The 27,505-nt window shown below is 40.2% G+C and overlaps 1 protein-coding gene across 1 annotated transcript in view; it reads left to right on the forward strand.

Moving 5' to 3' along the window:
* The window catches only part of PCOLCE2 (procollagen C-endopeptidase enhancer 2), a 65,997-nt gene extending 42,135 nt beyond the window's left edge, over positions 1-23,862 (forward strand). The window contains exons 4-9 of the mRNA XM_059391798.1: positions 465-589; positions 4,115-4,251; positions 14,134-14,288; positions 18,304-18,387; positions 20,409-20,576; positions 23,284-23,862. Coding sequence (XP_059247781.1) covers positions 465-589; positions 4,115-4,251; positions 14,134-14,288; positions 18,304-18,387; positions 20,409-20,576; positions 23,284-23,414 — 800 coding nt within the window. The 3' untranslated portion in view covers positions 23,415-23,862. The remainder of the gene's footprint in view (positions 1-464; positions 590-4,114; positions 4,252-14,133; positions 14,289-18,303; positions 18,388-20,408; positions 20,577-23,283) is intronic.
* Positions 23,863-27,505: the final 3,643 nt, after the last annotated feature.

The following is a 27,505-nucleotide window of genomic DNA, read 5'->3' on the forward strand; positions in this document are numbered from 1 at the left end:
CATAGCATATAGAGTTTTCTGGTAATGAGAGTATTCTCTGCCAACATATTCAAATTTTGTCTGTGGGCATGCATTTTAATCCTATTAATAAACACCTCTGTCATGAAGGTTCTTTAAAATCTGTATGATTTGTTGAGCCAGCATGATTTCTGAATGTTTTATGCCCAAATGTCTGTCTTCACTTACCCAAAAAAACAGAAAGAAAAGAAGCTATAGGCCTGACTCCACTCCTGTGTTCTCTTGTGCTCATGTGATAGGTCAGGTAACAGAGATCATTCAGTGTGTGGCTGGTGGGGGTGGGAGTGGGGGGTGTAGGAGGCTGTGTAACCATGTTTTAGGAGAAAATTGAAGAGCTTCTGCCAGTGGCTTTATTCACTGTATTATTACCAATATTCCAAATCCCAGTCTTCTTACAGTTGCATTGCCATAACCTGGATTTTTTTTTTCATACTTTAAAAATTCAGGGGATCGGTATTGTGGAGGACGCCTTGAAAGACCTTCCGGCTCTTTTAAAACCCCCAACTGGCCAGACCGAGATTACCCTGCAGGAGTCACTTGTGTGTGGCACATTGTAGCCCCAAAGAATCAGGTAAGATTCCCTAAAAACATGAAGAAAGCGTGTGTGTGTGTGAATTGCCTAGATGATGCAAGGGGCCCATCTCTCAGGAGCTTAGCATGCGGGGTGAGGTGAGGAAGGCTCTGCTGGTCGCAGGTGTCTTTTCATACAAAGACCCAGATTAAAATTGCTTTTGCACTATTTGACTTACAAAAGTTGTGCATTTAATTTCCTAGTATATAAATATGATTTTCAAATTTCAGTATAATTGTAAGCAAATCCCTGTGAGATTTCTGAACCCTGGGGAAGGTGTTATAAACAGCAGTGACTGAGTATGGGAGGACTGGAATCCCCAAGTACATGCAGGTTTCAGGTCACCATTTGTTCACGTGACAGATGAACTGTGACACCTTCACCTGGACAAAGCTGGGGCAGGCACACTACATCTTCCCCTCAGAGAACGAGTCTGAAGGCTAATCTGCCTTGTGGGTTTTTTTTTTTTTGGTTATTGTTTAATATAAAATTTATTCAGGTTCCCCACAAATAGCTTCATTCATTGCTGTAAAACAACCAACAGAGAAAGTCTGGTTTTCTAGTGCTTATTAGTTTGTGGTTATATGAAATTTTACCATTTCTGGGAACCACTTTCAGATATGAATTTCAGGACAAAACTTAGCATGGGAATAGACCAAGTCTTCTTTGTGGACTTGGGGAAATAACTTTTAAAAAATTACTGTTATAAACACTACAGACTTTACTCAAACACTAGAGGGTGAGTGTTAGGATACTGTCTAAAAAAAACTTTTCTAGGCACCTGAGTGGCTCAGTTGCTTCAGCAACCCACTCTTGATTCTGGTTCAGGTCATGATCTCAGGTTCCTGTGATGGAGGCCTCAGACTTCCTACTCAGCAGGGAATCTGCTTCTCTCCTTCTGCCCCTCCACTCATGTGTGCACACATGCTCTTTCTCTCTCTCTAAAACAAATAAATAAATCTTTAAAAATTTTTCTAAGCTTATCTTTTGTATGACTTACACAAATACTATTTGTCATATATTGATTTTTTAATGGAAAATTATTCAGGCAAATTACCATGCAAGTTAGTGATTTGAACACTCCCTCTCTCTCTCTCACATACCACACACACACACACACACACACACACACACACACACACACTTTGATCATAATCTCCAAACCCAGTTTTATTTTCAAGAATAAAAATATGGTCGGGCGCCTGGGTGGCTCAGTGGGTTAAGCCGCTGCCTTCGGCTCAGGTCATGATCTCAGGGTCCTGGGATCGAGTCCCACATCGGGCTCTCTGCTCAGCAGGGGGCCTGTTTCCCTCTCTCTCTCTCTGCCTGCCTCTCCATCTACTTGTGATTTCTCTCTGTCAAATAAATAAATAAAATCTTAAAAAAAAAAAAATTTATAAAAAATATGGTCATTTACTTAATGATGAAAGATTCTACAAATTTATTGAACTTTTTTAATAGTTTAACACTTAAAAATCACATTTCTTGATATTTAAGCCATTATATAATTTTTTTTTTTAAGGTTTTATTTATTTGACAGAGAGAGACAGCTAGAGAGGAAACACAAGCAGGGGGACTGGGAAAGGGAAAAGCAGGCTTTTGCTGAGCAGGAGCCCAACATGGGGTAGGAGCCCAACATGGGGCTTGATCACAGGACCTTAAGATCATGACCTGAGCCAAAGGCAGAGGCTTAATCCACTGAGCCACCCAGGGGCCCCTCCATTATGTAATTCTTGAGATTGTCCTGGTCATTTTTCTCTCTGTGACATTTGGAAATGTATTAATTAGCCTAAATAATTTCAGCCTAGTTATCCTTGCAGATTACAATTCAGCATCTTTTTTTTCATTGTTTATCTCTTTGATTATTTAAACTTAAATTTGGCTTCCATTTTACTAATGTGATTTTTGGCTTTAGCCAAGGTTTTTTTTTTTTTTTTTAAGATTTTATTTATTTGTTTGACAGAGATCACAAGTAGGCAGAGAGAGAGGAGGAAGCAGGCTCCCTGCCAAGCAGAGAGCCGGATGCTGGTCGATCCCAGGACCCTAGAATAATGACCTGAGCTGAAGGCAGAGGCTTTAACCCACTGAGCCACCCAGGCGCCCCCAGCCAAGTAGTTTTTAATGACTATTGCAATGCCTGAAATCATGGAAGCACTGTCAAAGTAGAATATAATGGGAAGATTAAGTCCTAAGTAATTTCTGTGCAAACCTATGAGCATAAGTTAAAGACTTATTTTCATTTTTTTAATCATAGCTTTTCCCTTTGTTCTCCTTTTTATTTACTCATTTTTAATCCTTTCTTCAAAAGTTATTATGTGACTAATTTCTAAGTAGAGAAAATTCAGCCAATTTTTAATAATCTGGAAAACATTTTATTAGTAACCGGTTAGAAATTACTGGACCCAAAGAGGAAATATTTTAATATAATTTAAAACAGTGCTAAATATGAATAAGCTGTTATTCAGCCATAACTGGTGCTGACTTTTTAAAGGTGGGTAAATATGTAGACATGCGATGGTTACGTTCAAAGCCAGAATTTACCACTGGTCCCTCTGTGGTGCTGTTGCTGTTACCATCTTCATCCAATTATTGCATGTGAGTCTCCTTTAGCTAATAACTATGGCCTGTCCTAACAGAAATTAATGCCTGTTATCTTCTCTAAGCAGCAAGGGGGGGTGGCCTGCCCACCAGCTATCTGGGTACCATGGGTATTGATGACCCATTGAGATTTCCTTTGATTCACAAATTGGAGGTGCCCTGGAAAAATCTGCTTGTGAGGGGAACGTTGCCTATTAAAACAAAACTTCCTATTGACTTGAATAACTTAAGGATACTATTATTGGTACTAGTACAAAAAAACTAATACTTAAGAAATCTAACACTGACTTGTTTATCAGTGCTTTCAAGCAGCCTCTTCAGAAATCAACCACATCACCAAGTAGGCTGTGCTCAACTCAGTAGGCACACTTTTCAAACAAACTTCAGGAAGACTCACAGTCAATCTCTACTTCCTGAATCTCTGGTCCTAAAGAATTTATCTTCTTACATGTAATAGGAATATCATTCTCCTTCCCTTGAAAGAGGAGCAACTCTATCCAGCATCTCACCTACCCAAATACGAAACACATACACCACACCTCAACACACTCTAACATAGGGGACATGTCAGAGGAGAAGAATGAAGTAGGTATATACCTCTGCTTCCCACTCCAACACGTATCCAGTTATGTTCTTAATGTAGGCTGTTAGGGTTACATGGTGTTCCCATACATTTGTAACTGTAGGTGAACAGATCTCTCAAATTTAAGATCTTAACCAAGGTTGATCTTTTGGAATGATTAAAATAAAAAATACCACAGTTTTGTTAGAGAAGAAATATGAAAACAATAAGAAACAAATAATTCAAACAGAATGAACACATTCTTTACCAAGGAAAATCTTGCAGATCTGGGGAGAGGAAGATTCCCGTTTGAGATTATTCCTCAGTGCTATCTTGATATTTCTAATGTTGTGCTTTCTCTAAAGCTTATAGAATTAAAATTTGAGAAGTTTGATGTTGAGCGTGACAACTATTGCCGGTATGATTTTGTGGCTGTGTTCAATGGTGGAGAAATCAATGACGCTAAAAGAATTGGAAAATATTGTGGTGATAGCCCACCTGCGTAAGTAGTGTCTGTATTATTTCATTAATGTTTTAGTGGCTCTAGACTTCTTTTTCAGTCAATTAATCAATTATATTGATATTTATATTTTATTTATATGTAAATATATTTTTATTTATAAATTTATAATTTATAAATTTATTTATGTTTATATAAATATATAAAATTATTTTATATTTATAAAATTTATCTATAAATTTTATTTTAAATTTTTAATTATTTATAAATATACAAATATATTTATTATATTTTATTTATATATAAATATATGTATTATATATCTATATTTTATTTTCTGGAGGATTCTATGCTGTTATTGTTTTGTTCACAAATTCTGGGGTTCCATGGCTATAGAGTCCCATACAGCACCAGCACTAAGAGTTAGCCAGCCCAGAAAGCAAGGCAACATTGATGAGTGTAGTGAGGCCTCAACAGCCAGACAGATAACAGAAGCAGGGTTGGTGATGCCCCAGAGTCAGCCGCTAGCCAGATACCTGGAGACATCACTGCTCTACAAAGGTGACTTCAGGCATCAGAGTGGAATGGGGGAAGTTCTGAGAAAAAAAGCAGGCGGCTGAAATTGAAATTACTACAGCTCAGGGTGTCTAGCTTACTGAGTGGGTAGAGCTTGCAACACTTGACCTCAGGGTCATAAGTTTGAGCCTGTAGAGATTACTAAAAAAAAGGGGGGGGATCATGGGTGGCTCAGTCAGTTAAGCATCTGCCTTCACCTCAGGTCATGATCCCGGGGTCCTGGAATCGAGTCCTGTGTCAGCTCCCCAGGGAGTCTGCTTCTCCCTCTGCCTGCAGCTTCCCCTGCTTGTGCTTTCTCTCATCCTCTCTCCATCTCTTTGTATTAAATAAATAAGTAAATAACATCTTTAAAAAATTACTACAGCTTGCTGTCAAAGTCACCATTCTGCCGATTGAAATACCCTTTCTCCTTTGTTGCTTAAACACAATTAGATTATATGTGTCACTGGATTTTACATGCATGTCTATGATTCCCCTCGATGCATGTGAGTTACAGCAAAGTAGTTTTCAATTTAAATTCATTTAGCTTAAGATTGATAATACAAAGAATTCTTAATACATGCAAGTTGGTTAAAATTTGAACATTACCATACCCAAATTTGACTCTCCAGCTGAATGTGTTAGAGAAAGGCCCATTTCTAAGCTCTCAGAAAAGGTGTTCCTGCTGTATTCCTCTCCTGTTGCTGCTCTAACAGATTAACACAAACTGAGTGGCTTGTAGGAACCCATTTATTCCCTTACAGTTGTGAAAGTCAGAAGTCTGAACTTACTTTCACTGGACTAAAGCCAAGCTGTCAGCAGGCTGTTTGCTTCTGGAAGCTCTGAGGGGAGAATCTATTTCCATGCCTATTTCAGCTTCAAGAAGCTGCTGCTATGTTTTGGCAGCGGTTTCCTCCTCCATCTTCAAAGCACATCACTCCTATCTCTGCTTCTGTCCCATATTGCCTTCTCCTCTTCTGGAGTCAAACCTCTCTTTTCTGAGGACACCTGTGGTTACATTTAGGGCCCACCTAAGCAATCCAGGACACTCTCCCCTTTTTGAGATCCTTAACTAAATCATACCTGCGAAGTCCCTTTGCACAGAAGATAGCGTATTGACAAGCCCCGAAGATTAGAATGTGGACACACGGGGGTGGGGGCACTACTCAGCCTACCACACACTCCTTTATTCAAAGCCAGTCCTACGCCTAATCCTCCTTCTGACCTTCTCCTTTTCTCCCTTGATACTTCCCTCTGTCCAGTAGTCCTCTTCTTTTTCTCCATCATCTCCACCTTTAACCTCTGCCTCCTTTTTGTTTTTATTTCTTTCCCATAGCCTGTAAATTTAAGTTCTACTGAATTAGGGGGCAAAAAAAAAAAAAAAAAAAGGAGCCCTTTCTTGACTCTATCCTGCTGTTGCTTTTTCTGCCATATCTCTCCTTCTCTTTATATTCAAATATTTTTAAAAATTTTTCTCAAGTTTCTAGCAATACAGAAATGAAGATAGCCTTTAAAAATCATACAGGGCGGACTCTCTGCTCAGCGGAGAGCCTGCTTCCTCCTCTCTCTCTCTCTCTGCCTGCCTCTCTGCCTACTTGTGATCTCTGTCTGTCAGATAAATTAAAAAAGTAAAAAATAAAAAATAAAAATCATACAGGGATAAGTACTAAACAGTGTTCCTAAGTTAAAAAAAATTTTTTAAGCATTGCTCAGTTGATAAAAAATAAGAGAACTCATAAGAGGTCAAAAATGTTAAGAAACCTATATCCGAAAGGATAAGTACTTGCAGGTGACATGTGCCAGTTCTTGGTGACCTAGAACTTCACTCACAGCAGACCAGGCTTCGAGATAGGAGACAGAGCTCAGGGTCGAGGCAAGAGGTGAGATTGGATCAAAGACCAGAACATAAGTCAGGCACCCATAGAAAGTGACACCATATGGAGAATGTGACTGAACTCATTCTCCTCCCCACCAAGGGTGAAGGTAAGGAGATTGGCTGTTGGGGCTTTGGCATTCGGTAAAGGGAAGAAAAGGTATTCTCTCATGAGAATTCCTAACCAAAAACCAGTCCACATGTGAGTCTGAGGTTAGAATTGACACTACCTGACTGTACAAAAAACTGTAGCCCAGAATTTAAGGTTTCCCATTTGATAGTGCCCAGAGGGACTGAGAGGAGAAAACACAAATCCTGTCTGGGAGAAGGCATCTAACATAGGCTTTAGCAATTTCTATAAGTAAATTTCAAGGAATATAAGTTCCCAATCTAAATAATTATAAAACATAAAGGAAAAGTTAACATAAACAAGAACCAGCAGAAATAAACAATATAATCAGATAATAATATAATAATATATAATAATAATATAATCAGAGGCCATATATAGTAATTATCATACAGAATGTGAAATAAATATGCTTAAAGAAATTCATACAAAATGAAGGTGCAGATTATTGGAAGTCTGACCAAGAAACAAGAGACTTTGAGATATGATCAGAATTAACAAAGAGCCTAATAAAATTTCTAGAACTGAGACATTTGATAATTTACACAGAAAACTGAATACATGTGTTAAATAGCAGATAAGACACAGCTCCAAAAAGAATTAGGGAACTGAGAAACAGTTGTGAAGTAATTACCTGGAATATAGCATAAAAAGATAATAGATGGGAAATATGAAAGAGAGGTTAAGAGCCATAGAGGCTAGAGTGCGAGGATCTAAAATACATTTAATTGGAGTTCCATAAGAAAAAAATAGGGAATATAGGAGATGTAATGTTTGAAGAAATAATAGCCAAGTTTTCCATTATAAATGAAAGACCCCAATTATCAAGTTCAAGAACTCAAATCCTAAGCAGTATATATATTAATATACCAATTCCTACATATATTATAGCAAAACCAGAGGACAACAGAGAGATGTTAAAAACAGCAGAGAGAAAAGACAGATTTTCACAGAAGGAAGCCAATTAGCCTAACATCTGACTTCTCCGTAGCAATAGTGGAAGTCTGAAGCTCTTAGAACAGTATCCTCAAAATGCAGAGACAAAGTAACTGTCATTTTAGAATTATTTACTCAAGAAAACCTCTCATTTATGAATAAAAGAAGTTAAAAGACCTTTTCATTTAAACAAGAGCTGAGACAGTTTTCTACCAATAGACCGTAACTAAAGAAGCTTCACATTCTGTATTTCAAGCGGAAAAGTAGCGGTTGCTGGATAAAGGACTGAGCTACAGGAGGAAACCCTGAGCAAAGTGGTTCTAAGAGCTGAAGGACTCATGGGCCCTCGTGTCGTTTAGAAACAGGGTGAAGATATTATTAAGCTGTATAAGATGCTTAAGTAAATGAAGATGTTAAGTTCAGGGCAACCATTAGAGTCTTTAACTTCCAAAACAGGGGAGAGAAAACATGAAATGAGAAAGAAGTTCATTCCAAAGGAGGGCAAGAAAAGAGAAAAGGAGAAACGTTTTTTTTTTAAAAAAAGGCAAGACAAAAAAAAAAGTGCACCAAATAAGATGGTAAAATTATATTTTGATCTATGTGTAATCAATATAAATGCAAATGAATCAGATCATTAGTGAGAAGACAAAGCATGTTAGACTGGACAATAAATCCAATATATGCTGTTTATAAGACACATTTCCAACAAAAATAAGAACACAGGACATTTGAGACTAAAAGGATAGAAAAAGATATTGGAACCAAATGTTGGTTGAAAGAAAACGAACATAGTTTTATTGATATTAGGGAAAAGTAGATTTTAGGAAGAAAGCATTACTAAAAATAGTTGCTATGTAATGATAAAAAGTACACTTTATCAGGAAGGTATAATAACTGTAAACTTGTATGTACAGAAAAATATATAAAGCAAAAACTAATATATCTACAAAGTTACTATTACAGTAGGAGATTCTTAACACATCTCTTTGTATAGTTGAGAGATTAACTGTCAGTTGGAGAAAGATGGAAAAATGGGATATAGAAGATTTGAAAAATAATTAATAGGTTATCTAATGGATAAATAGGGAACAAGTACATTCAGCAACTGGGGAAAATGTATTTTTTTAAGCAAAAATGGACACAGGGAAAAGAAAAACCCAGAATTGCCAAATAATCATTAAAGAAACTTAATTGGTTGTTAAAAGTCTTCCTAATGGGGGGGGCATTCTTGGGGAAAACAGGCCCAGATTGTTTTTCTCCATGCGTGCCAACAAACATTTGAGGAACAAATGATACCAAACACTATACAGATTCTTCCAGAGAAAAACAGAGATTGTTCCACAATTGATTTTTTTTTAAAGATTTTATTTATTTACTTGGCAGATAGAGAGATCATAAGTAGGCAGAGAGGCAGTCAGAGAAAGAGGGGGAAGCAGGCTTCCTCCTGAGCAGAGAGCCCGATGCAGGGCTCGATCCCAGAATCCTGGGATCATGACCTGAGTGGAAGGCAGAAGTTTAACCCACTGAGCCACCCAGGTGCCCCTCCACAACTGATTTTATTTATTTATTTATTTATTTATTTATTTTTAAAGATTTTATTTATTTATCAGAGAGAGAGAGGGGGCGAGAGCGAGCACAGGCAGACAGAATGGCAGGCAGAGGCAGAGGGAGAAGCAGGCTCCCCGCCGAGTAAGGAGCCCGATGTGGGACTCGATTCCAGGACCCTGGGATCATGACCTGAGCCGAAGGCAGCTGCTTAACCAACTGAGCCACCCAGGCGTCCCCACAACTGATTTTATAAAGCTAGTATAAATACACACCAAAACAAGGTAAGGACAGAATCCCCCCCCCCAAAAAAAGAATATTAAAGATGGATCTTACTTACGAATGTGATGAAAAACAAATCTTAAAAGAAAAAATATTAGGAAGTCAAATCTAACAATGTATAAAAAAGATGCTCTAACCAGGAATTTGAGGTTGGTTTGAACTTAGAAAATATATTACTAGATTAAAGTGTGACTTGCAGATTTAATTTTTGGAGGGGGGTTGGAAACATTAATTATTCAAGAATACCTTTTCTTAAAAAGCTTGAATAAAAAATTTGGGGGTGCCTGGGTGGCTCAGTCAGATGGGGAATCCAGTCTTGATCTCAGCTCATGTCTTAATCTCAGGGTTGTGAGTTCAAGTAGGCTCCATGCCCAGCTTGGAGCCTTAAAAGAAAAGGTTGCATTTCTTAAATACTTAAAAAAAAAAAAAGTTTGTATTTTTAGAAAGATTATTTTCATAGCAACTAAAAAGATATTAAAAAATAAATCTAATACTTCTATATAAGGCCTCAATGGAGAAAATTATAAGACCTTACTCAAAGGTATGTTAAAAGATCTCAATAAATGGAGTTAGTTATATACTTTCTCATGAATAGGAAGAATTAGTGTCATTTAAAAATAACAAAATCCGTTTTTCATTAGCCATGACAGCCTGATTCTAAAATTCATGAAATTGCAAGGGGGTGGGGGAAGGAGAGGACACTAAGGCAGCTCTGAAGGAGAACCTGGCAGGAGGATTTGCCTTACATGATGAAGTCATTTCGGAAAGCCGTCATAATTGAGACAAGGTGGTTTTAATAGAGATAGACCAACAGACTAATGACGACAACAAAGGGAGGCCAGAAACGTTTCCACACGGTCTGCAGATGAGGCACATCACAGAGACCCACATGTCCATTGGTAAGAAAATGGCCCACTGAAAAATGAGGCAGGGATAAGTCTTACTCTTTTTTTTTTTTTTTTTAAGATTTTATTTATTTGACAGAGAGAAAGAGAGAAAACACAAGCAGAGGAAGGGGCAGAGGGAGAGAGAGAAGCAGGCTCCTCACTGAGCAGGGACCCCAATGCAGGGCTCCATCCCAGGACCCTGGGATCATGACCTGAGCTGAAGGCAGAGGGTTTAACCCACTGAGCCACCCAGGTGCCCCATAAGTCTTACTCTTATGGGTAAAATGAATCATATCACACAAAAATCAACTACAGATGCATTGGAAACTTAAATGATAATTTCTACTCATCAAAATACACCTTCAAGAGAGGGAAAAGAGAAGATAACAAAACAGAAACTGGTATCTATCACATATTTGACAAAGACCCCCGGGTCCAGGATTTCTGACAAGGAATCAGATTAGTTCTTCCCAAGATTAGTCCATTGAAATGGCATTAGATGGTCAAGGGGTCCTTCAATAAAAGTTGAAGACAGTTGGGACAAGTGGTGAAGAGGTCAGGAGAGGTTTTTCGGAGGAGATTGTGCCTCTTGAAGCTTAGTCTTGAAGGGCTAGTGTTGGTCACAGGCGGAAGGGAGGACAGAGTCATTCCAAGTTCGAAGGAGTTCCGCAAATAGAGGTACACAGGGGAGGTATGTGCTGTTCTGTAACCCAAACCCCTGGGGTCTAGGGGGAGAGAGAGGAGGCAGGAGCACTGAACAGGGTTCCACATCCTGCAGACGCAGGAACCTTTTGGGTGCGTTTAGGCCGGAAATGATGGGACGGGACCATTGCCTTAGAATCTCCATCCTTGACAAGATGAGCAAGAGAGTCTGGTTAGAAGGCTGCGGCAGGGGGTCCCAGTGAAGTTGAGGAGGCAGGAAAGAATGGTAGAGATGGACAGGAGGTGGATTAAGAAATGCTCAGGGTGCAAGATTGGCAGGACATGGTGGTTGACTGGCCGTAGAGATGAAGATGAGGAAGGCTGGATGACAAAGCAACGACCACTAACACAGCTAGCTCTGTAAGACCAAACAGCCTCCTCCATCCCTTCCCGGGACCTGCCAGCATGGAATGAACCCGCGTGCGAGTTCCTCTTGCCTTTCTAGTGATGTGTAACATTAATTTGCAGATGCACCACATGGCTCTCAGAACATTTATGGCTCTGTGATTCTGTCACATTCATGCCTAAAGCTCAGTAGCAATGTAACAAAAATATGTCTTTGTTACTAAAATACTCTTCCTTGAGAAAAGTCAACTTCCAATTTAACGCTCCCAAGATTAGTTCATAGAAAAGGCATTCGATGATGACTGTAATTATAACACTTGCCCAGAAGGCTGACCTGATTAGGTCTTGAGGTTTCCTTTGCCGATTACAATGAGGGCTTTTTGTAATTTTATCATTTAAACAAGTTTAACATACTTTATTGTAGTTGGGAATTGTGTTTCATGCACATTGTTTGTATTTATTTAATGGAATGTGTTTTCAAAAGCAAGACAGAATTTTTTTTTAATTTTTAAATTTTTAAATTAACATATAATGTATTAGTCGTCCCAGGGGTACAGGTCTGTGAATCGCCAGGTTTATACACTTCATAGCACTCACCATAGCACATACCTTCCCCAGTGTCCATAACCCAACCACCCTCTCCTGACACCCCTCCCCCCGTAACCCTCAGTTTGTTTTGTGAGATTAAGAGTCCTATGGTTTGTCTCCCTCCCAATCCCATCTTGTTTCATTTATTCTTTTCCTACCCACCAAACCCCCCACACTGCATCTCCACTTCCTCATATCAGGGAGATCATATGATAGTTGTCTTTCTCCAACTGACTTATTTCGCTAAACACAATACCCTCTAGTTCCATCCACGTTGTCGCAAAAGGCAAGATTTCATTTCTTTTGATGGCTGCATAGTATTCCGTTGTGTATATACACCACATCTTCTTTATCCATTCATCTGTTGATGGACATCTAGGTTCTTTCCATAGTTTGGCTATTGTGGACATTGCTGCTATAAACATTCAGGTGCATGTGCCCCTTCGAATCACTATGGTTGTATCTTTAGGGTAAATACCCAGTACAATTGCTGGGTCATAGGGTATCTCTATTTTCAACTTTTTGAAGAATCTCCATGCTGTTTTTCAGAGTGGCTGCACCAGCTTGCATTCCCACCAACAGTGTAAGAGGGTCCCCCTTTCTCCGCATCCTCGCCAGCATCTGTCATTTCCTGTCTTGTTAATTTTAGCCATTCTGACTGGTGTGAGGTGGTATCTCATTGTGGTTTTGATTTGTATTTCCCCGCTGCCGAGTGATGTGGAGCACTTTGTCATGAAGACCGAATATTTCTGATAAAGGCTTGATTCTCAATGATCTCAATCACTTTCATGACAAGGATGCTAACTATAGGTCACAAAGCTCACTCTTAGGTTTGTCCCATCCCTTGGCTCAGGAGGTAGTAGACTTCATGGCAGAAAAGATCCTGCAGTTTTTCTAGCTGGTTTGGTCAAATTCAGATCTACCTCCTTCACCGACACACACACACAGACATTCCTACTCAAAGTAGCTGTCAGGTGTTGGGGGGGGGGGGATGCAGTGCCTCCTTATTTGCTGTCCATAATGCCTGAGAAGTCGTTTGACTGAGAAGATGCCTCAAAAAACTTTAGTCAAGCCGCCAGTTAACTCTGTTAAATAACCTGTTCAGGTTTTGTTCCCCCCCCCCCCACTTTTCAATTAACTAGTCTTTAAATAGAATTAGCCACATAGCATTTTTAAACCATTGCTTAAATTATAATAGAAAAAGTTCAAATGAAACTCTTTTATGTAATAGTTATCCCCTAAGACTTACAAGTGCTTCTGAGCCTCAGTTATCATCACCAGTAAATCTTTAGTGCCAGCTAATCAGCAAGCCCCCAAAATAGCTTTAAAATTAGAGTTCTTCATGATGTTGTTCATAACTACCAAAGCAATCACTTTCTCCTTCACAGCATTCTGCCACTGAGATTATAAACAGAAATGTTTCCATTTGGGGCATGCACCAGAGGTCTCATTAAATATGAAATGGAAGTCATGGCTTTTTTATCCCCTAGTGACCAGCCCACTGAGATGATCCCTCTGGCTGAGTCTTTGTGGGGTGTAAGAATTTGTTCATCAGATTTCTCCATCTGACTCTCTTGGGCCAGTATCCCTAGCTTCCTGGCCAGCTTAGGTCCAGACTCTTTGTCAAAAGCAGCAGTGTGGTTCCCAGGTCAGACCAAAAGCTGAGGTGCTCGTGAGGAACCAGGCACAGCTTCCATGTTTACATTGGTCCCAAGGTCTACCTGGTCCTATGTTCAAATCCTGCGTCCCCCACATATACTAGCTGTAGGGCCTCGGGCAAATCACTTGGAACTCTGAAGTTCAGTTGTCTTTTTGTTAAGAAAGGGATAACAATAGAGTTGCTGTGAAGGTGGAATTCGAGAGTTTGCATAAAGCCTAGTGCTGAGCTGAACAAACACTCAGGAAATGTTAGCTAAGTAGCATTAATACTGAGCAGATTGAGACTTTTGCCTTTTGAAGTATTCCACATTTAAGTTTACACATACCGTAATCTATTGTCAGAAATGAATGGAGAGCAGAAGTCTACATTTCAGAGAGGTGCCACTTTAAAAAAAATTTTTTTAATGCTTTTCTTCTTTTAGGCCAATTGTATCTGAGAGAAATGAACTTCTCATTCAGTTTTTATCAGACTTAAGTTTAACTGCAGATGGGTTTATTGGTCACTACAAATTCAGGCCAAAAAAACTGCCTACAACTACAGCATCACCTGTTACCACCACGTTCCCTGTAACTACAGGTGAGTTTTTCTGTTTTGATGTTTGCACACACACTTCAGGAGTATAAGAAAAATTCTTTTGAAACAGAAAAAAAAAAGTAAAGATACTTGAAACTAAATTAAATAAGATGAAAACCTATCTAAGGGGGACGCCTGGGTGGCTCAGTTGGTTAAGCAGCTGCCTTCCGCTCAGGTCATGATCCCAGGGTCCTGGAATCGAGTCCCACATCGGGCTCCTTGCTCGGCAGGGAGCCTGCTTCTCCCTCTGCCTCTGCCTGCCATTCTGTCTGCCTGTGCTCGCTCTCTCTCCCTCTTTCTCTGATAAATAAATAAAAAATCTAAAAAAAAAAAAAATACCAAACTTATCTAAGGGAATAATATGACTCCATTAATGGAAGAAAAGTATAAGGTATAAGTGTGTAGAAGCTAATAATTTTCAAATGTCATCTAAGAAAATTATGACCACTTAAAAAAATTAGGAACCCTGACATAGGCATAGATCATTATAAGCCCAGTTTTTCTTTTTCTGGTACTTAAAAAATTATGACTTTATTACATAGAATTGTAGTATTTTAGATTAAAGTTCTAGGGTCTTGATACCTGTCTATTTTCCCATCTGCCAGTTTTTTGGGTTTTTGTTTTTATTTTGCTTCCCTCTGAAATGTGTTGTGCAAAATACATTTTTTTCTTTCAAAATGGGGTTAATCAAACAGAAATACTCAATGGGTTATAGTAGCTAGTTGGGAAACTCTGGAGCATGATCTAAGAAACGGAGCGGCAAGAGTGGAACCCCATGCTGAGTCCCTACAGCCTGTCAGCTCCACCCAGTGAGATTTCAGGCATCAGATCTCAAAATCTAAATCTGGAGAAAGAAAAAGGTGGGAATGAAAGATCTAAAGTTAGGATACATGACAGGTTGAAAATGAGCCCAGCTTTATTGCCCACCATTTTCTGCTTGCACCCGAAGTCGGCCTGACTTGAGTACAGGCGCTTCTACAAAGGGCTGTTTCTTCTGACACTCCACAAGTCTGCCACCTTGTGGCCTAGAGATGTACTGCCTTACTTCGAAGCCCTATTTCTTGTTTCTCCAGCTCGTCTCTGGGGACTCTGTTGTCCTTATTCCTTTCAGTGAATTAAATGGCTCCCTAGATTTTTATCTTCAGTCCTAAACTTCTCTGAAATTGCAAACATCAATTTAGGATTATCTCCTAGGGTTTTGTGACTGCTAACCATTTAAATTAAATTATTAAATTAAAACACCCATTTAAATTAAATTGAAACACACCAAACTCAACTTATTTTGATCACACTATTTTCTGCTTTAAATCAGCTTCTCCGCGGCTTCCCCAAGCATGCCCACAGCATTGCAGCCACACTCTTAGATCCTCCTTGAGCTCCTCTCGCCTGCCTCCCCACTGCATGCCCCCTCCGCACACAAAGCAGATCATGTCTCCCACTGGAATTCATTTTCTGCACCTGTGCTATCCAATACCATAGCCACTGTTGGACACTTGAAATGTGGCTAGTGATGCAGAGGAACTGAATTTTAATTTAATTAATTAAGAAGCCTCATGTGGCTAGTGGCTATCAGAATGGGCAGTACAGGCGTCAAGTTTCTTCATGCCATGTGTAAGACCCTTCATACGTTGTGCTTAGCTTCTCTCTCTAGCTCCGTCGTTAGGTCCTACTACCTCTCTCCTTATGCTTCTAAGTATTTTAGAGTGTTAGAATTCTGTCCTAAGCGTGGGGATTTTTTAGAGTATTGGGATTTTTTCCTAATTTGGGGGGAAACTGTCGATGGAGTTAGGCAAAGTTCAGGATTAGATTCTCACTCTTTGAAGATCAGTCTGGTCAGTGTGAGTGAATGGATGGGAGGGTCAGGAGGCCACAGGTTCTTGTGGTTATCCAGGGAAACTGTGCTGAAATACAGAGTCAAGAAATGCTGGCTGTTGTACAAGGCAGGGGCCTTGGGAGATACTGACAAGTCTTTCATTGATGATTCATTGGATTAGGGAGATAAGGGGGGTGTCAAGAATGCTTCCCAAGTCTCTGGCTTGCTCTGTTCCAAGGATAATGAGACCATCATTGAAGCAGAGAACTGGGTTTAAGGCTCTAGTCATTAGTTAAGCTGCGGCTTGTTGGGCTTGAGTGTGTGACTCTCAAGTGGACTAGTCAAGTCCAGTTTGATCCATGGTCTCCTCCAGAAGAGATTTCTGCAAGAGATTTACATTTGCAGATCATCAGTATATACATGGTTGGCCCAGGAGGAGGTCTTCTAGGGAGAGGTTAGGAGAGAAAGGTGGAGAAAGGGCTGGAATTCAATCTCTGGAAGTTCCAGCTTTTTAAAAAGGAAGCTATAATGGCAAAGGAGACTGAAAAGAGAAGGGCTTGAAGGAGAGGCAGCTTGAATGTCTAAGCTTGAGAGCTTGGTGATGAAGCTCTAGGAGGAAGACATGTGAGCCTGGCACTGAGTGACAGACACAGAGCAGAGGGAAGGTCTGGGAGTGATGGAGCCACAGCACTGAGAGGACCGTGGAGGGGGGGGGGTGCAGTGAGATGGTTGCAGGTGCACCTGGAGAAGAAGGCTGGGGACCACATGGTACCTAGGGAGTGCAGGGAGAGAGTAGACAGTGAGGTTACAGGGTCAGGGTGCTCTAACGTTGATTTAAAGCCAAGAACGCAGAGATCTACTGAAGGGAGGGGAGGAGCAGGGTGGGACATGCGCCCATTTTGCAGACTGATGTTCCCAAGCTGAGAGGAGCGGTTTCCAGAGCCCACAGAAAGGATGTTCTTTCATCAGACAGAGAGAACCACTAATGCCACTACTTTTTGACTCAGTTAATTAGGTATATTTAGGTGTCCAACTTCTAGAACAATGTTCCCTCTAAATGTTGTCTGAGCTCTGTCTTAAAATATTTATACACACACAGATCCTATTATATGTACTTAACATTAAATTGTAAATATTTTAATAATGTGATTCACCTGAAGTCCTTTTTTGGAGTTAAGTATAGGTACAAATTAAAACCAAATAAATAATAAATTCACAGAAGGGTTCACAAATTCTTGCCCAACAAGTACAGTTCTGTTACAGTTGATTTGTTTAGTTCTTCCTTGCATATTGCCACGTGTAAGTGAATAACTAGCAAATATTTTGGAAACTTTGTTCATGATAATGGGAATTAACTACTTTGATTTTGTTAATTCACAGTTTTTCAACGTTGGCAGTGTTTACATTTTAGGCCAGATGATGCTTTGCTGTTGGGGCTGTTTCTTGTAGGACTTTCAGCAGCATCCTTGGTATCTACCCACTAGAGGCCAATAGCGACCCTGTTGGGACAGCCAAAACTATTTCCGGACATGGCAAAATGTCACCCGAGGACAAAAATCACCTTTGCTGGAGAACTACTGTGTTTATCTATTTTGTTTTATTTTTAAATTAGTCAACTTTCCAGTTCTTAAGATCTTTATAGGCAATGACGGGCTCAAAATAAATGTTTAATGACTAGTTACATCTCATTACAGGCATAACACGCTTTACACATGAGCAGTATTTCTACAGAGTCATACTACTGACATTTGGACAGTTGGGTATTTTTAAATGCACCAAGAAAGCTCCCTCCATCCTCAAGGGGAACACCACTCGATTCCTTTTGTAAAGTGAAGAATTAACATGTATTTCCTGAGTTCATATTTGATGTACTGGGTTTTTCTAAGCTGGGCGCATGGAGACTGCATCTATTTTTGGTTAGTGTTTGTTATATATAAAGGAAGATGAGAATAGGGCTAAATTTGGGTTATCTTTGATCTCAGGTTTAAAATTCAGCAGAGAGCATTGAGTTACCCTGAGGAAATTAGAGCAGTAGTTAGTAGCATAAAGAATTTCTTTTGAATGTTTTCTAGTTATTTCATTGCAATGACAGCTTGGTGGTCCAGGGAAATAAATAGGAATTTTAAGTAGATGGATTCAGGTCTAAACACCAATTATACTTGAATTCATTTTCCTGAATCTTATGTCTGTCTGCTTTGAATTTAGGTTTAAAACCCACCGTGGCCCTGTGTCAACAAAAGTGTAGACGGACGGGGACTCTGGAGAGCAATTATTGTTCAAGTAACTTTGGTAAGAAATAAAACCCAGGCTTTTCTCTTTAATCAGAAACTTGAGACTGCATTCTTAATCTCAAAGGAACTGCCATGAATGTGATGGTGAAGTGTCAGTTACACTCTTCATTTACCTAAGAAAATATTTTCCTATACCCTGAGGTATGTTGACTAGTGCTGTTCAAAGTGTTGGATTTCACAACTGAGAATAATACATATACAGAAAATGTGCTTTTAATTAACTTAATAATTTGACTCTGAAGTATGATATCGCTCCTCTGTGTGCTCTCAGTGGCTCAGTGATCCTGAAAAACCCTGCACAATTTTTCTCACATATTTTTCATGTCCGAAGCACTTTTTCACATCTGTAATTCCACCTAAGTAAATTAGAAACATATCCAAGCTGGCCTTTCTCAGAAGAAATTCAAGTATTTCTTCTGTCATGTCCTTCCAAAGTACTAAATTAAGACTTGGGAACCTGAAATCTCTTTGGGAATGACTTGTAAGTTGGAACCTAAGGAGATACTACCTAATGATTTAAAATTTCTAAGAGCTTTCTCCAGTTTAAAAAAATGGCACTTCCTGTAAAAAATCACTGAAAAGCAAGAGATACCAAATTTAATTATGTGGGTTTTTTAAAAAAGGGATGTTGAAGAAAATTCTTGTCAGGAAAAGAAAGTTGCTAAAACCTAAGTATGTTACCCCGAATGAACAGTCTCCCGGAAAAGGCTTTGCTTGCCTTTTCCTATCTGAAGTGCAGACGAACTATGTCGTCTGCAAAGGCATGAAGGCACTGAAGAACCCAATGGGCCCTAAATCTTACTGGAGTTGCCATGCCGAAATTCAAATAACAGGCATAAAAATGAAAACAAATTGCTATCACACCCTGGTTAGTCTTCTGTGAGGTGCTTGAGGCAATCCCCTCCATGTCCTTCGGAGCCCCCTGAGTTCCCTTGGCTATCGACTAACATTTTTCAGTGAACACATCACCAGGAATCAAAGTAGGGCATGATAAAAATTCTCATTTTATGAATTTTGCCTGCTACATAAGAAGTGACTTCTCACCTTAACCTCAAGGGTCTTGTCAGCCAAGTCCAAAACTTGATTTAGTCCACTGTTACTCTCTTACCTGGTAAAATGACCAAATGCTATCCCCAGCGGCCCACTGGTTCTCCGCCTACATTGGTAACAGGAACAGGGCTCTTAAAACAGTCTCCCAACCCAAGTCCTGCACCACATGGAATGGTCACCCACAAAATATCAAAAGCATGCCTTTGAGAAACATAGCATCTTTCCTTGTGGCTCCAAAGTGAGACTCTTTCTTACATCACAATGGAAGAAAGAGAAATTACATAATGAAAAGCAACTGAGTTTTGCTAGGGTTTTTTGGTTGTGTTTTTTTTTTTGTTTTAAAGCAAGAAAATGTTGTTTTACTCAGTTCTATACTTTATTAAAGGAGATATACAAGGTAGATAAGAAAGACCCAGAAAAACACAGGTATTTACCAATAATTAGAGATGGGGACCCATAGGATGAACCAAAGTTGAAGGAGAGAGGACAGCTAAAGAGAAAGGGGGAAAGACACAGAGAGGTAGGCACTCAACCATACCAACAGGAAGGCTCATGTCTTAATGGCTTGAACCCCTGCCATGCAACCTCAGTATAGTATTGTGTCTAAAGACTCAAGATCTTATTGAGAATTAAGAGGTAGAGGCTCATAAGTCTCTGCCTTACTTGGTAAATGGTCCCCATGTTGGATAAAACATTGTCAAGAGTCCCCATCTCAGCAGTAGCTTGCAGGGCAGGAGACATTTCGGTTTCTGTCACAGGTAACCTGGGTAACATTATGGCTCCATGGCCTCTTTTTTTCCAACCTGAATTTTGGGGACAAATGCACAGACTCAAATCCGATAGTTCTATTAGGGCCTTCTCTTGAACATTAAAACGTTTCCTATCAGAAACTTAGAAGAATGTACAGTGATTTTCAGTTCTGCCTACATTTACCTTCACAGTCTTATTTCCAAATGTTTTCTTCGGCAGTATTGGCTGGCACCGTGATCACAACTGTCACCCGGGGTGGAAGCTTGCATGCCACTGTCTCGATCATCAACATCTACAAGGAGGGAAATCTGGCAATTCAGCAGGCTGGCAAGAACATGAGTGCCAAGATCACTGTGGTCTGCAAGCAGTGCCCTCTCCTCAGGAGAGGTAAGGAGGAAAACTTTAGTCTTTCTTGGAGGGGAGCTCAGGGACAGAGAAGGGAACGAGAGAAAGTCTGAGCAAGTCACGGATATTTCCACGCCCTGGCTGGGCAAGGGAACTAAAATCAAGCTTCATCTGTTGGCCACTTCTGGTGTAGAAGGCAGGCCTTGGAGTCAGGCAGAATAGGGCTCTGGTCCCAGTTCTTGTAACTTGTGGCAGAAGATGAGATAGTGAAAGTGATAAAAGGGTTCAAGAATCATTTGAAGCTGGATCAACAAGGAACAAACACAGAAGGAGCAGTTCGGGGGAAAGAGAGTTTCTTTTTGCGCTTAAAGTTCCAATACAGTTTTAGAGGAAAATATCCAGCAAGAGGCAGGAAATTTGGAGCTGACATTCAGAAGACAGAGATATATATGGGCTAGAATTAAAGATTTGGGAATCATTTTCAGACACAGAATCATTAAATCCACACATGGAAATCAGATTAGGAGAAATTATGGAAAAAGGAAAGTTAAATAAAGGAAAAAGTCCAGAGCCCGAGGTACATGATTTTTTTTTTTTAACAAGTTCTTTAACTTATAAAAGTAGTGTATGGTCTATGGTTTTTAAAGAGTTTAAGTAAGTAGGGATATAAAATAAAAAGTGAAACCTTTTCCCTTTCCCCAGAGATACTGTGAACGTTCCTTCTAGAAAGTTCTATCTACAGAAAGCACCCACATACACACTCAAATGAGATTGTGCTATAAAATTCTACTGCAGCTTCCCTCACATGATGTGTACAGATATCTTTCCACAAATAGCACCTATAGATAGATCTCTCTCTGGAATGGTGATAATGCCTGGTATTCTCTTGTGTGATATACCATGATTTCTCTATCCAATCTCGGCTCATTCCTTTCCTCAGTCTTGTTACAATAACCAAACCACAAAACACACACACACACACACACACACACACACACACACACACCAGAGAGAGCAAAGAACATCCACTTCCAGAAAGCTTTACTGTGCATTCAGATTGTTCAGAAAAGTCTGGAGGCTAGCAGCAGAATGTTGATTCTTCAGAGAGAAAGACTCTGTAAGAGATAACACTTCTCCCCAGAACTGCCAGGAGAAGCAAGTAACATACATGGAGATACTTACTGGAGGGTCTCCTCACAATGCTAGCAGCCCAGCCTTGAGGAGGGGCCCCCCATGCACAGTCCTCCACACTTGCACAGGCTCAAGATCACTACAGGACAATGTTAGCCCATGGAGGAAGGCTTATAACAGAGAAAAAGGATACACATGTTTCTCTTATGACACACAGGAGAAAGGGAGAGTGAGGGAGACTGTAATACACGCTTGCTTTATGACATTTTTCTCAGACAAGGTAGGTCTTCAGAGTTGAACCCGACATACCTCAGCTTGAGCCCCAGTCTAGGCCTAACTTAGCCAGACACACTGTGATACAAAAAAGTGTCCATCTGGGACGCCTGGGTGGCTCAGTTGGTTAAGCAGCTGCCTTCAGCTCAGGTCATGATCCCAGAGTCCTGGGATCGAGTCCCACATCCGGCTCCTTGCTCGGCAGGGAGCCTGCTTCTCCCTCTGCCTCTGCCTGCCATTCTGTCTGCCTGTGCTCGCTCTCTCTCCCTCTCTCTCTCTGACAAATAAATAAAATTAAAAAAAAAAAAAGTGTCCATCTGATAGAAGTACTTTTTCATAACTATTTGTTGCAAGGAACTGTGAGAATGCAAAGAAATAGATGATGCAACTTTGTCCTCAAGGAACGAACGTAGTATAAATGCTCAAGGTGTTGAGAAGAGTTCAAGTCGACCACAGGAGCAGAAGCCAGTGGCCCATTAGTTGCCAAAGGCCTGGGAATCCAGAAGCGTTCTGAGAGGATGAGAGGCCATCTGAGGATGACGTGTCAGGGAGCACTGCGGCCCCTCAAGGAAGGACAATCTTTCACATAAACACAGGGTGTCATACACAGCAGACACTCAGTAAATGCCCCAGACCCAGGGCACCACAGAGCAGGACATGACAGCATCTCACCATTCCACCCATCTTCCTAGTGTTGGCAGAGCTGGAACATGTAACTTAGTTGAATTTAGATTTTTTTTTTTCTGATGAGAGGCTTAAACCTGATTTTATCCTGAATAGACAAAATGTGTAGTTTTATCATTTACAGATCATTTATCTAGAGGTAGGTTATAGTCTAAATTTTATCAAAACAATACACATAGAGGGGACCTGGGTGACTCAGTCAGTTTAGCATCTGCCTGCGGCTCAGGGCACGATCCCAGGGTCCTGGGATCAAGCTCCCCCCACCCCACCCCCCAGGTTGGGGCTCCCTGCTCAGCAGGGAGTCTTTTTCTCCCTCTCCCTTTCCCTCTCCCCCTCCTCCCTGCACTTGCATGTGCTTCCTCGCTCTAATAAAATCTTTTTTTGTTTGTTTTTAAGATTTTATTTATTTGACATACAGAGAAAGAAATAGCAAGAGAGAGAACACAAGCAGGACAAGTGGGAGAGGAGGAAGCAGGCTTCCCGCTGAGCAGACAGCCTATGCAGGGCTCAATCCCAGGACTCTGGAATCATGACCTGAGCCGAAGGCAGATGCTTAACGACTGAGCCACCCAGGCACCCCTCTAATAAGATCTTTAAAAAGAATAATAAAAAAAAAAATGCACATGGAGAAAAAAATTAATTTATGTTCTCTTTTTTTTAGGTCTAAATTACATTATTATGGGCCAAGTGGGTGAAGACGGGCGAGGCAAAATCATGCCAAACAGCTTTATCATGATGTTCAAGACCAAGAATCAGAAGCTCCTGGATGCCTTGAAAAACAAGCAATGTTAATAATGAACTGTGTCGAGTTAAGCTGCATTCTGTCATTGCCTTGGAAAGATCTATATTTTTCTCTGTAGGAAAAAAAAGTCTTATATTAAATATTGAGCATTCAGAAAGATTTACTCTTCACATGATGTAGGTATGAGACCTCCGGTATCACTGGTGGGAGTTCTGTGCCTGCGCCGAGAGGAGCAGATACATGATTGAAAACTTGCAGACTTGGTGCGGCTATAGGAAACTGAATGTATCAAGCACTGACAGTGTGGAAGCAGTTTATTTATACGTCTCTGTAAAAGGGTATTTTAGAAATGAGTGGTGTGAAGATGTAAAAAAGAGATTTTATAAGTGCAATATTTATAGTGATATTTGTTTTACCTTCAAGCATTTTCTCTGAGGGGTTATATTCTTCTCTTGCATTTTTTAAGTCACTGCTTAATAAAATATTTTTAAATGATTACGTAACAGCCATTACACTTGTTTTTATAGAAAATGGGGCACTGTAAAAAGAATATTCCCTGCTTTTTACATGCCAATTTGGCATGGATGTACACTTTGCTGAAAGAGTGTGTATTCCAAGAACTTCGGGGACCAGATGGATCCAGTAATGTAAGTAGACTAGAATTCTCTGTAGAACCAGAGAACATGGTATCCCTCTGGGATCGAATTCAACTCCTTCAGTTTGTGACAGAAATTGAAGCTCAGGTCTAGTTAGTGACTTGTCTAGAGCACACATCTCCCAAAGGACAGAGCTGGCACTCAAGCTTGGAAGTCCTGATTCCAACCCAGTGCCCTCCCCGCCAGCAAAGAAGCCCTCTCAGGCCCAGAGGAAAATCCTCGGATCCTGGCTCGGCAGCATCTGCTCTTTGTTTCTTTTGCAGCCCAAATCATAACTGGTCGTTTTATAGGACTTGAAAGTAGAGGGGAGTCTGATGCCCCAGTCCTGTTCATCCCCGGTTAACTGATGCTTTCTGCAGTTGCCTTTGAAGACTCCCTTTTTACCCAGTGGTGGAAAGAACTGGGAAAGAACTCCCCACATCTGCACACAGCTGTTTAATCTGCAGCTCTACCAGCCACAGCTGTGGCAACCAGCCCTTAGGAGGCTGCCAGCCAGGACCTGTGGAAGAGGGCCCGCCATCCCCCTCTGAGGAAGGTGGAAAGCATGTCAGGGAGGAGCAAAGACTTGGATCACAAGGTCTCTCATGGTAGAACCAAAGTTTTAGAAATAAAAATATTCTTTTGGGTTAAAAACAATAATTCCCAGCCCTAGAAGTGACCAGACATTCAAAAGGCCAAAAAAACCCCAAAAAACAAACAAAAACGAATTTCAAAAGGAAGAATCCCTCTCTTTTGGCAGCTGACTGAGCACATGCAAGCAATGAATGCGGGCTGATTGTGGTGTCATGAGTTATTCCTAACCCCTGCCACTGGGCTGCCCCCATCCGTACCAGAAAATTCTCCAGCTGAGAACATGGATAAACTACAGGAGTCGGTGGCTGGCTTCCCTATCCAGTGCCACCTTCTAGAAAGGCCCTCACAACCCTCTGGACGTCACCTCTGTGCACAGCCAGGATGTAACTGTAGAATCCTGATTGATTCTAACCTTCTGGAGGCAAGTGAGTTCCTTTCAAGAACACATGTTATGAGGCTTTGCAGTGATAACTGAAGATTTCAGTATTTGGGGGGCATTGGGCTGGCTCAACCAGGAGAGCATAGATGTGACTCTTGATCTCCCGAACGTGAGTTTGAGCCCCCGTGTGGAGTGGAGATTACTTAAAAAAAAAAATAAAAAAAAAAAAAGTAGAATTTCTTCTCCTTGTCTTCTAATTGGTGCATTACAGGCAGCATGCTTGCAACTCTCAGCCTCCTACACTTCCAGCAGAAAGACTGCTATTGGTTTCTGGGTCACACTGAGGTAAAAATCGGGAAGAGTAACCCAAACTATTTATACCATTGACATCTCTGACACAAGACTTTGAACTGTTGAGGGAATTAGTGGTTAATAATGAACAGCACTGGTTTGTCTTTTAATTCAATTATTCAAAACAGAGATAAACTGAAAAGTAACACTGCTCTTTTTGGTCCAACAACCATTTTTCTTAATTTCTTTCTTGTTTAATAAGTCACTTGTTTTGACTGAACTTGAACTTCCTTAGTTATAAATTGAAGGAGTTAGACTAGATGATTTCTGGGAATTATTTCTCTTTTAGGAATTCTTTTTAAAATTTTATTTTTTTAAAGTATAACTGACTAAGGTTTGTATTTGTTTTTAGTTTTTGTACTTGGGGAATCAAATATACACGATAAACAAATGGGTGACCATACTAATATACCCTGTTAGCTTAATTTTCATCTTTTGAATTCAATTTCTGTAATAAAAATATATGAATCTTGCCGAGTTCCCAAATCTTAAATTCTGCAATATAACTTACTTAGTTAAAGGTTAACCTTAGCTGAAGAAATTTACCTTCTTTTTTCTCTTTCTGTAGGAAAGTGCTGCCAAGCTTCTACTAGATCTTCTGACTGCTTTAGTGAACTAAACTAGTAAGAAAAATCTTCTTTAAAGAAAAGCCTTATAATAAAACAGCTGAAGGGGCGCCTGCATGGCACAGTTGGTTGAGCATCAGACTCTTGATTTTGGCTCAGGTCATGATCCTGGAGTCATGGGATAGAGCCTGGCCTAGGGCTGCATGCTCAGTGCAGAGTCTGCTTGGGATGCTCTCTCCCTGGGCCCCTCCCTACACTTGCTGGAGCTGTCTCTCAAACAAATAAATAGATCTTAAAATTAATTAATTAATTTAAAAACAGCTACTGATTAGTAATCCTCTCTTTTTAAAATTTATTTATTTGACAGACGGAGATCACAGAGAAGCAGGCAGAGAGAAAGGAGGAAGCAGGCTCCCTGCTGAGCAGACAGCCTATGCAGGGTTCAATCCCAGGACCCTGGGATCATGACCTGAGCCGAAGGCAGAGGTTTTAACCCACTGAGCCACCCAGGCACCCCCTGATTAGTAATTCTAATATGAGTTAAGTAATATCAAGCAGAAACTCCTTTGGCTTGAATTCATAAATATATTTATATAAGTGAAAACGAACTTCAAAAAAAAAAAAAGTAAATTCAAGTAGAAAACAAACATTTAAAGAAGGTGGGGGAGGAGGGAGCTTGCCCTAAGTGTTCTAAAGCCCTTATAATTGGAGAGAGAAAGATAAAAATATTAATTTAGAACTTTGATAACTTAAGTTTTTACATTAAAATATCTAGGGTAACTATAAAAGAGTTTGAAACTTTAAAACTAGCAGAGAACATAAATAGATTTGAAAATTTACATGAAGTGAACAAACTGCTAAACTGTACCTACCAACTCAAACTCAAGTAGAAACAGAATACCTAAGCAATCCTCTAACCATTAAAGAAATTCAAACAGTAATTAAAACTTTCTTCAAATTAAGTTCCAGGTCTGGATAGTTTGACTCAGAAGGACTATGAAATATCTAAGAGACAAATACTGCCAATCTAACACATACAATTCCAGAGTATAAATAAGAAAGTAACATTCAGTGATCTTTTTTAGGAGATCAGCATAATCTTAATGCCAAGACTTCAGCAAACATAGGATCCAGTCTGATTTCACTTACAAACATAGGTACAAAAACATATTATCAGACAAAAATGCAACAAACAAAATAGGTCAGATCAAGTTGGATTTATCCCAGGAACGCATGATTGATTTTACATCAGGAAATGGATGTTCACACTACACTGCTTTCCTAGATCTGCAATGCCAGCTAGGCAGTCTGGGGCACAACTAAACATTGACACTCATGAGTACCACAGGCCTCTCTCACTACCAGCACCCTCAGAGCTATAGCACAGAGACCAGAGCTCAACAGGATAGGGCCAGACCGGGAGCAGTTCACACAGCCACCCATGAGCTGTTTTCTTTGGCCTTCCTAGATAATGTCTGGGATGCCTGGGGCCTTGATTCACATCCGGTGGGTGCAGACACTCCAACTTGAAGTTCCCATCTCCTGGGAAACCAGGGTCTCTTGTATTAACTCCATAGGCAGAGTAGCTTTCAGGCTCCTCCTAGATGACACACCTC

This window comes from Mustela nigripes, chromosome 2 (genome assembly GCF_022355385.1).
Source record: "Mustela nigripes isolate SB6536 chromosome 2, MUSNIG.SB6536, whole genome shotgun sequence".
NCBI classification, from domain to species: Eukaryota; Metazoa; Chordata; class Mammalia; order Carnivora; family Mustelidae; genus Mustela; species Mustela nigripes.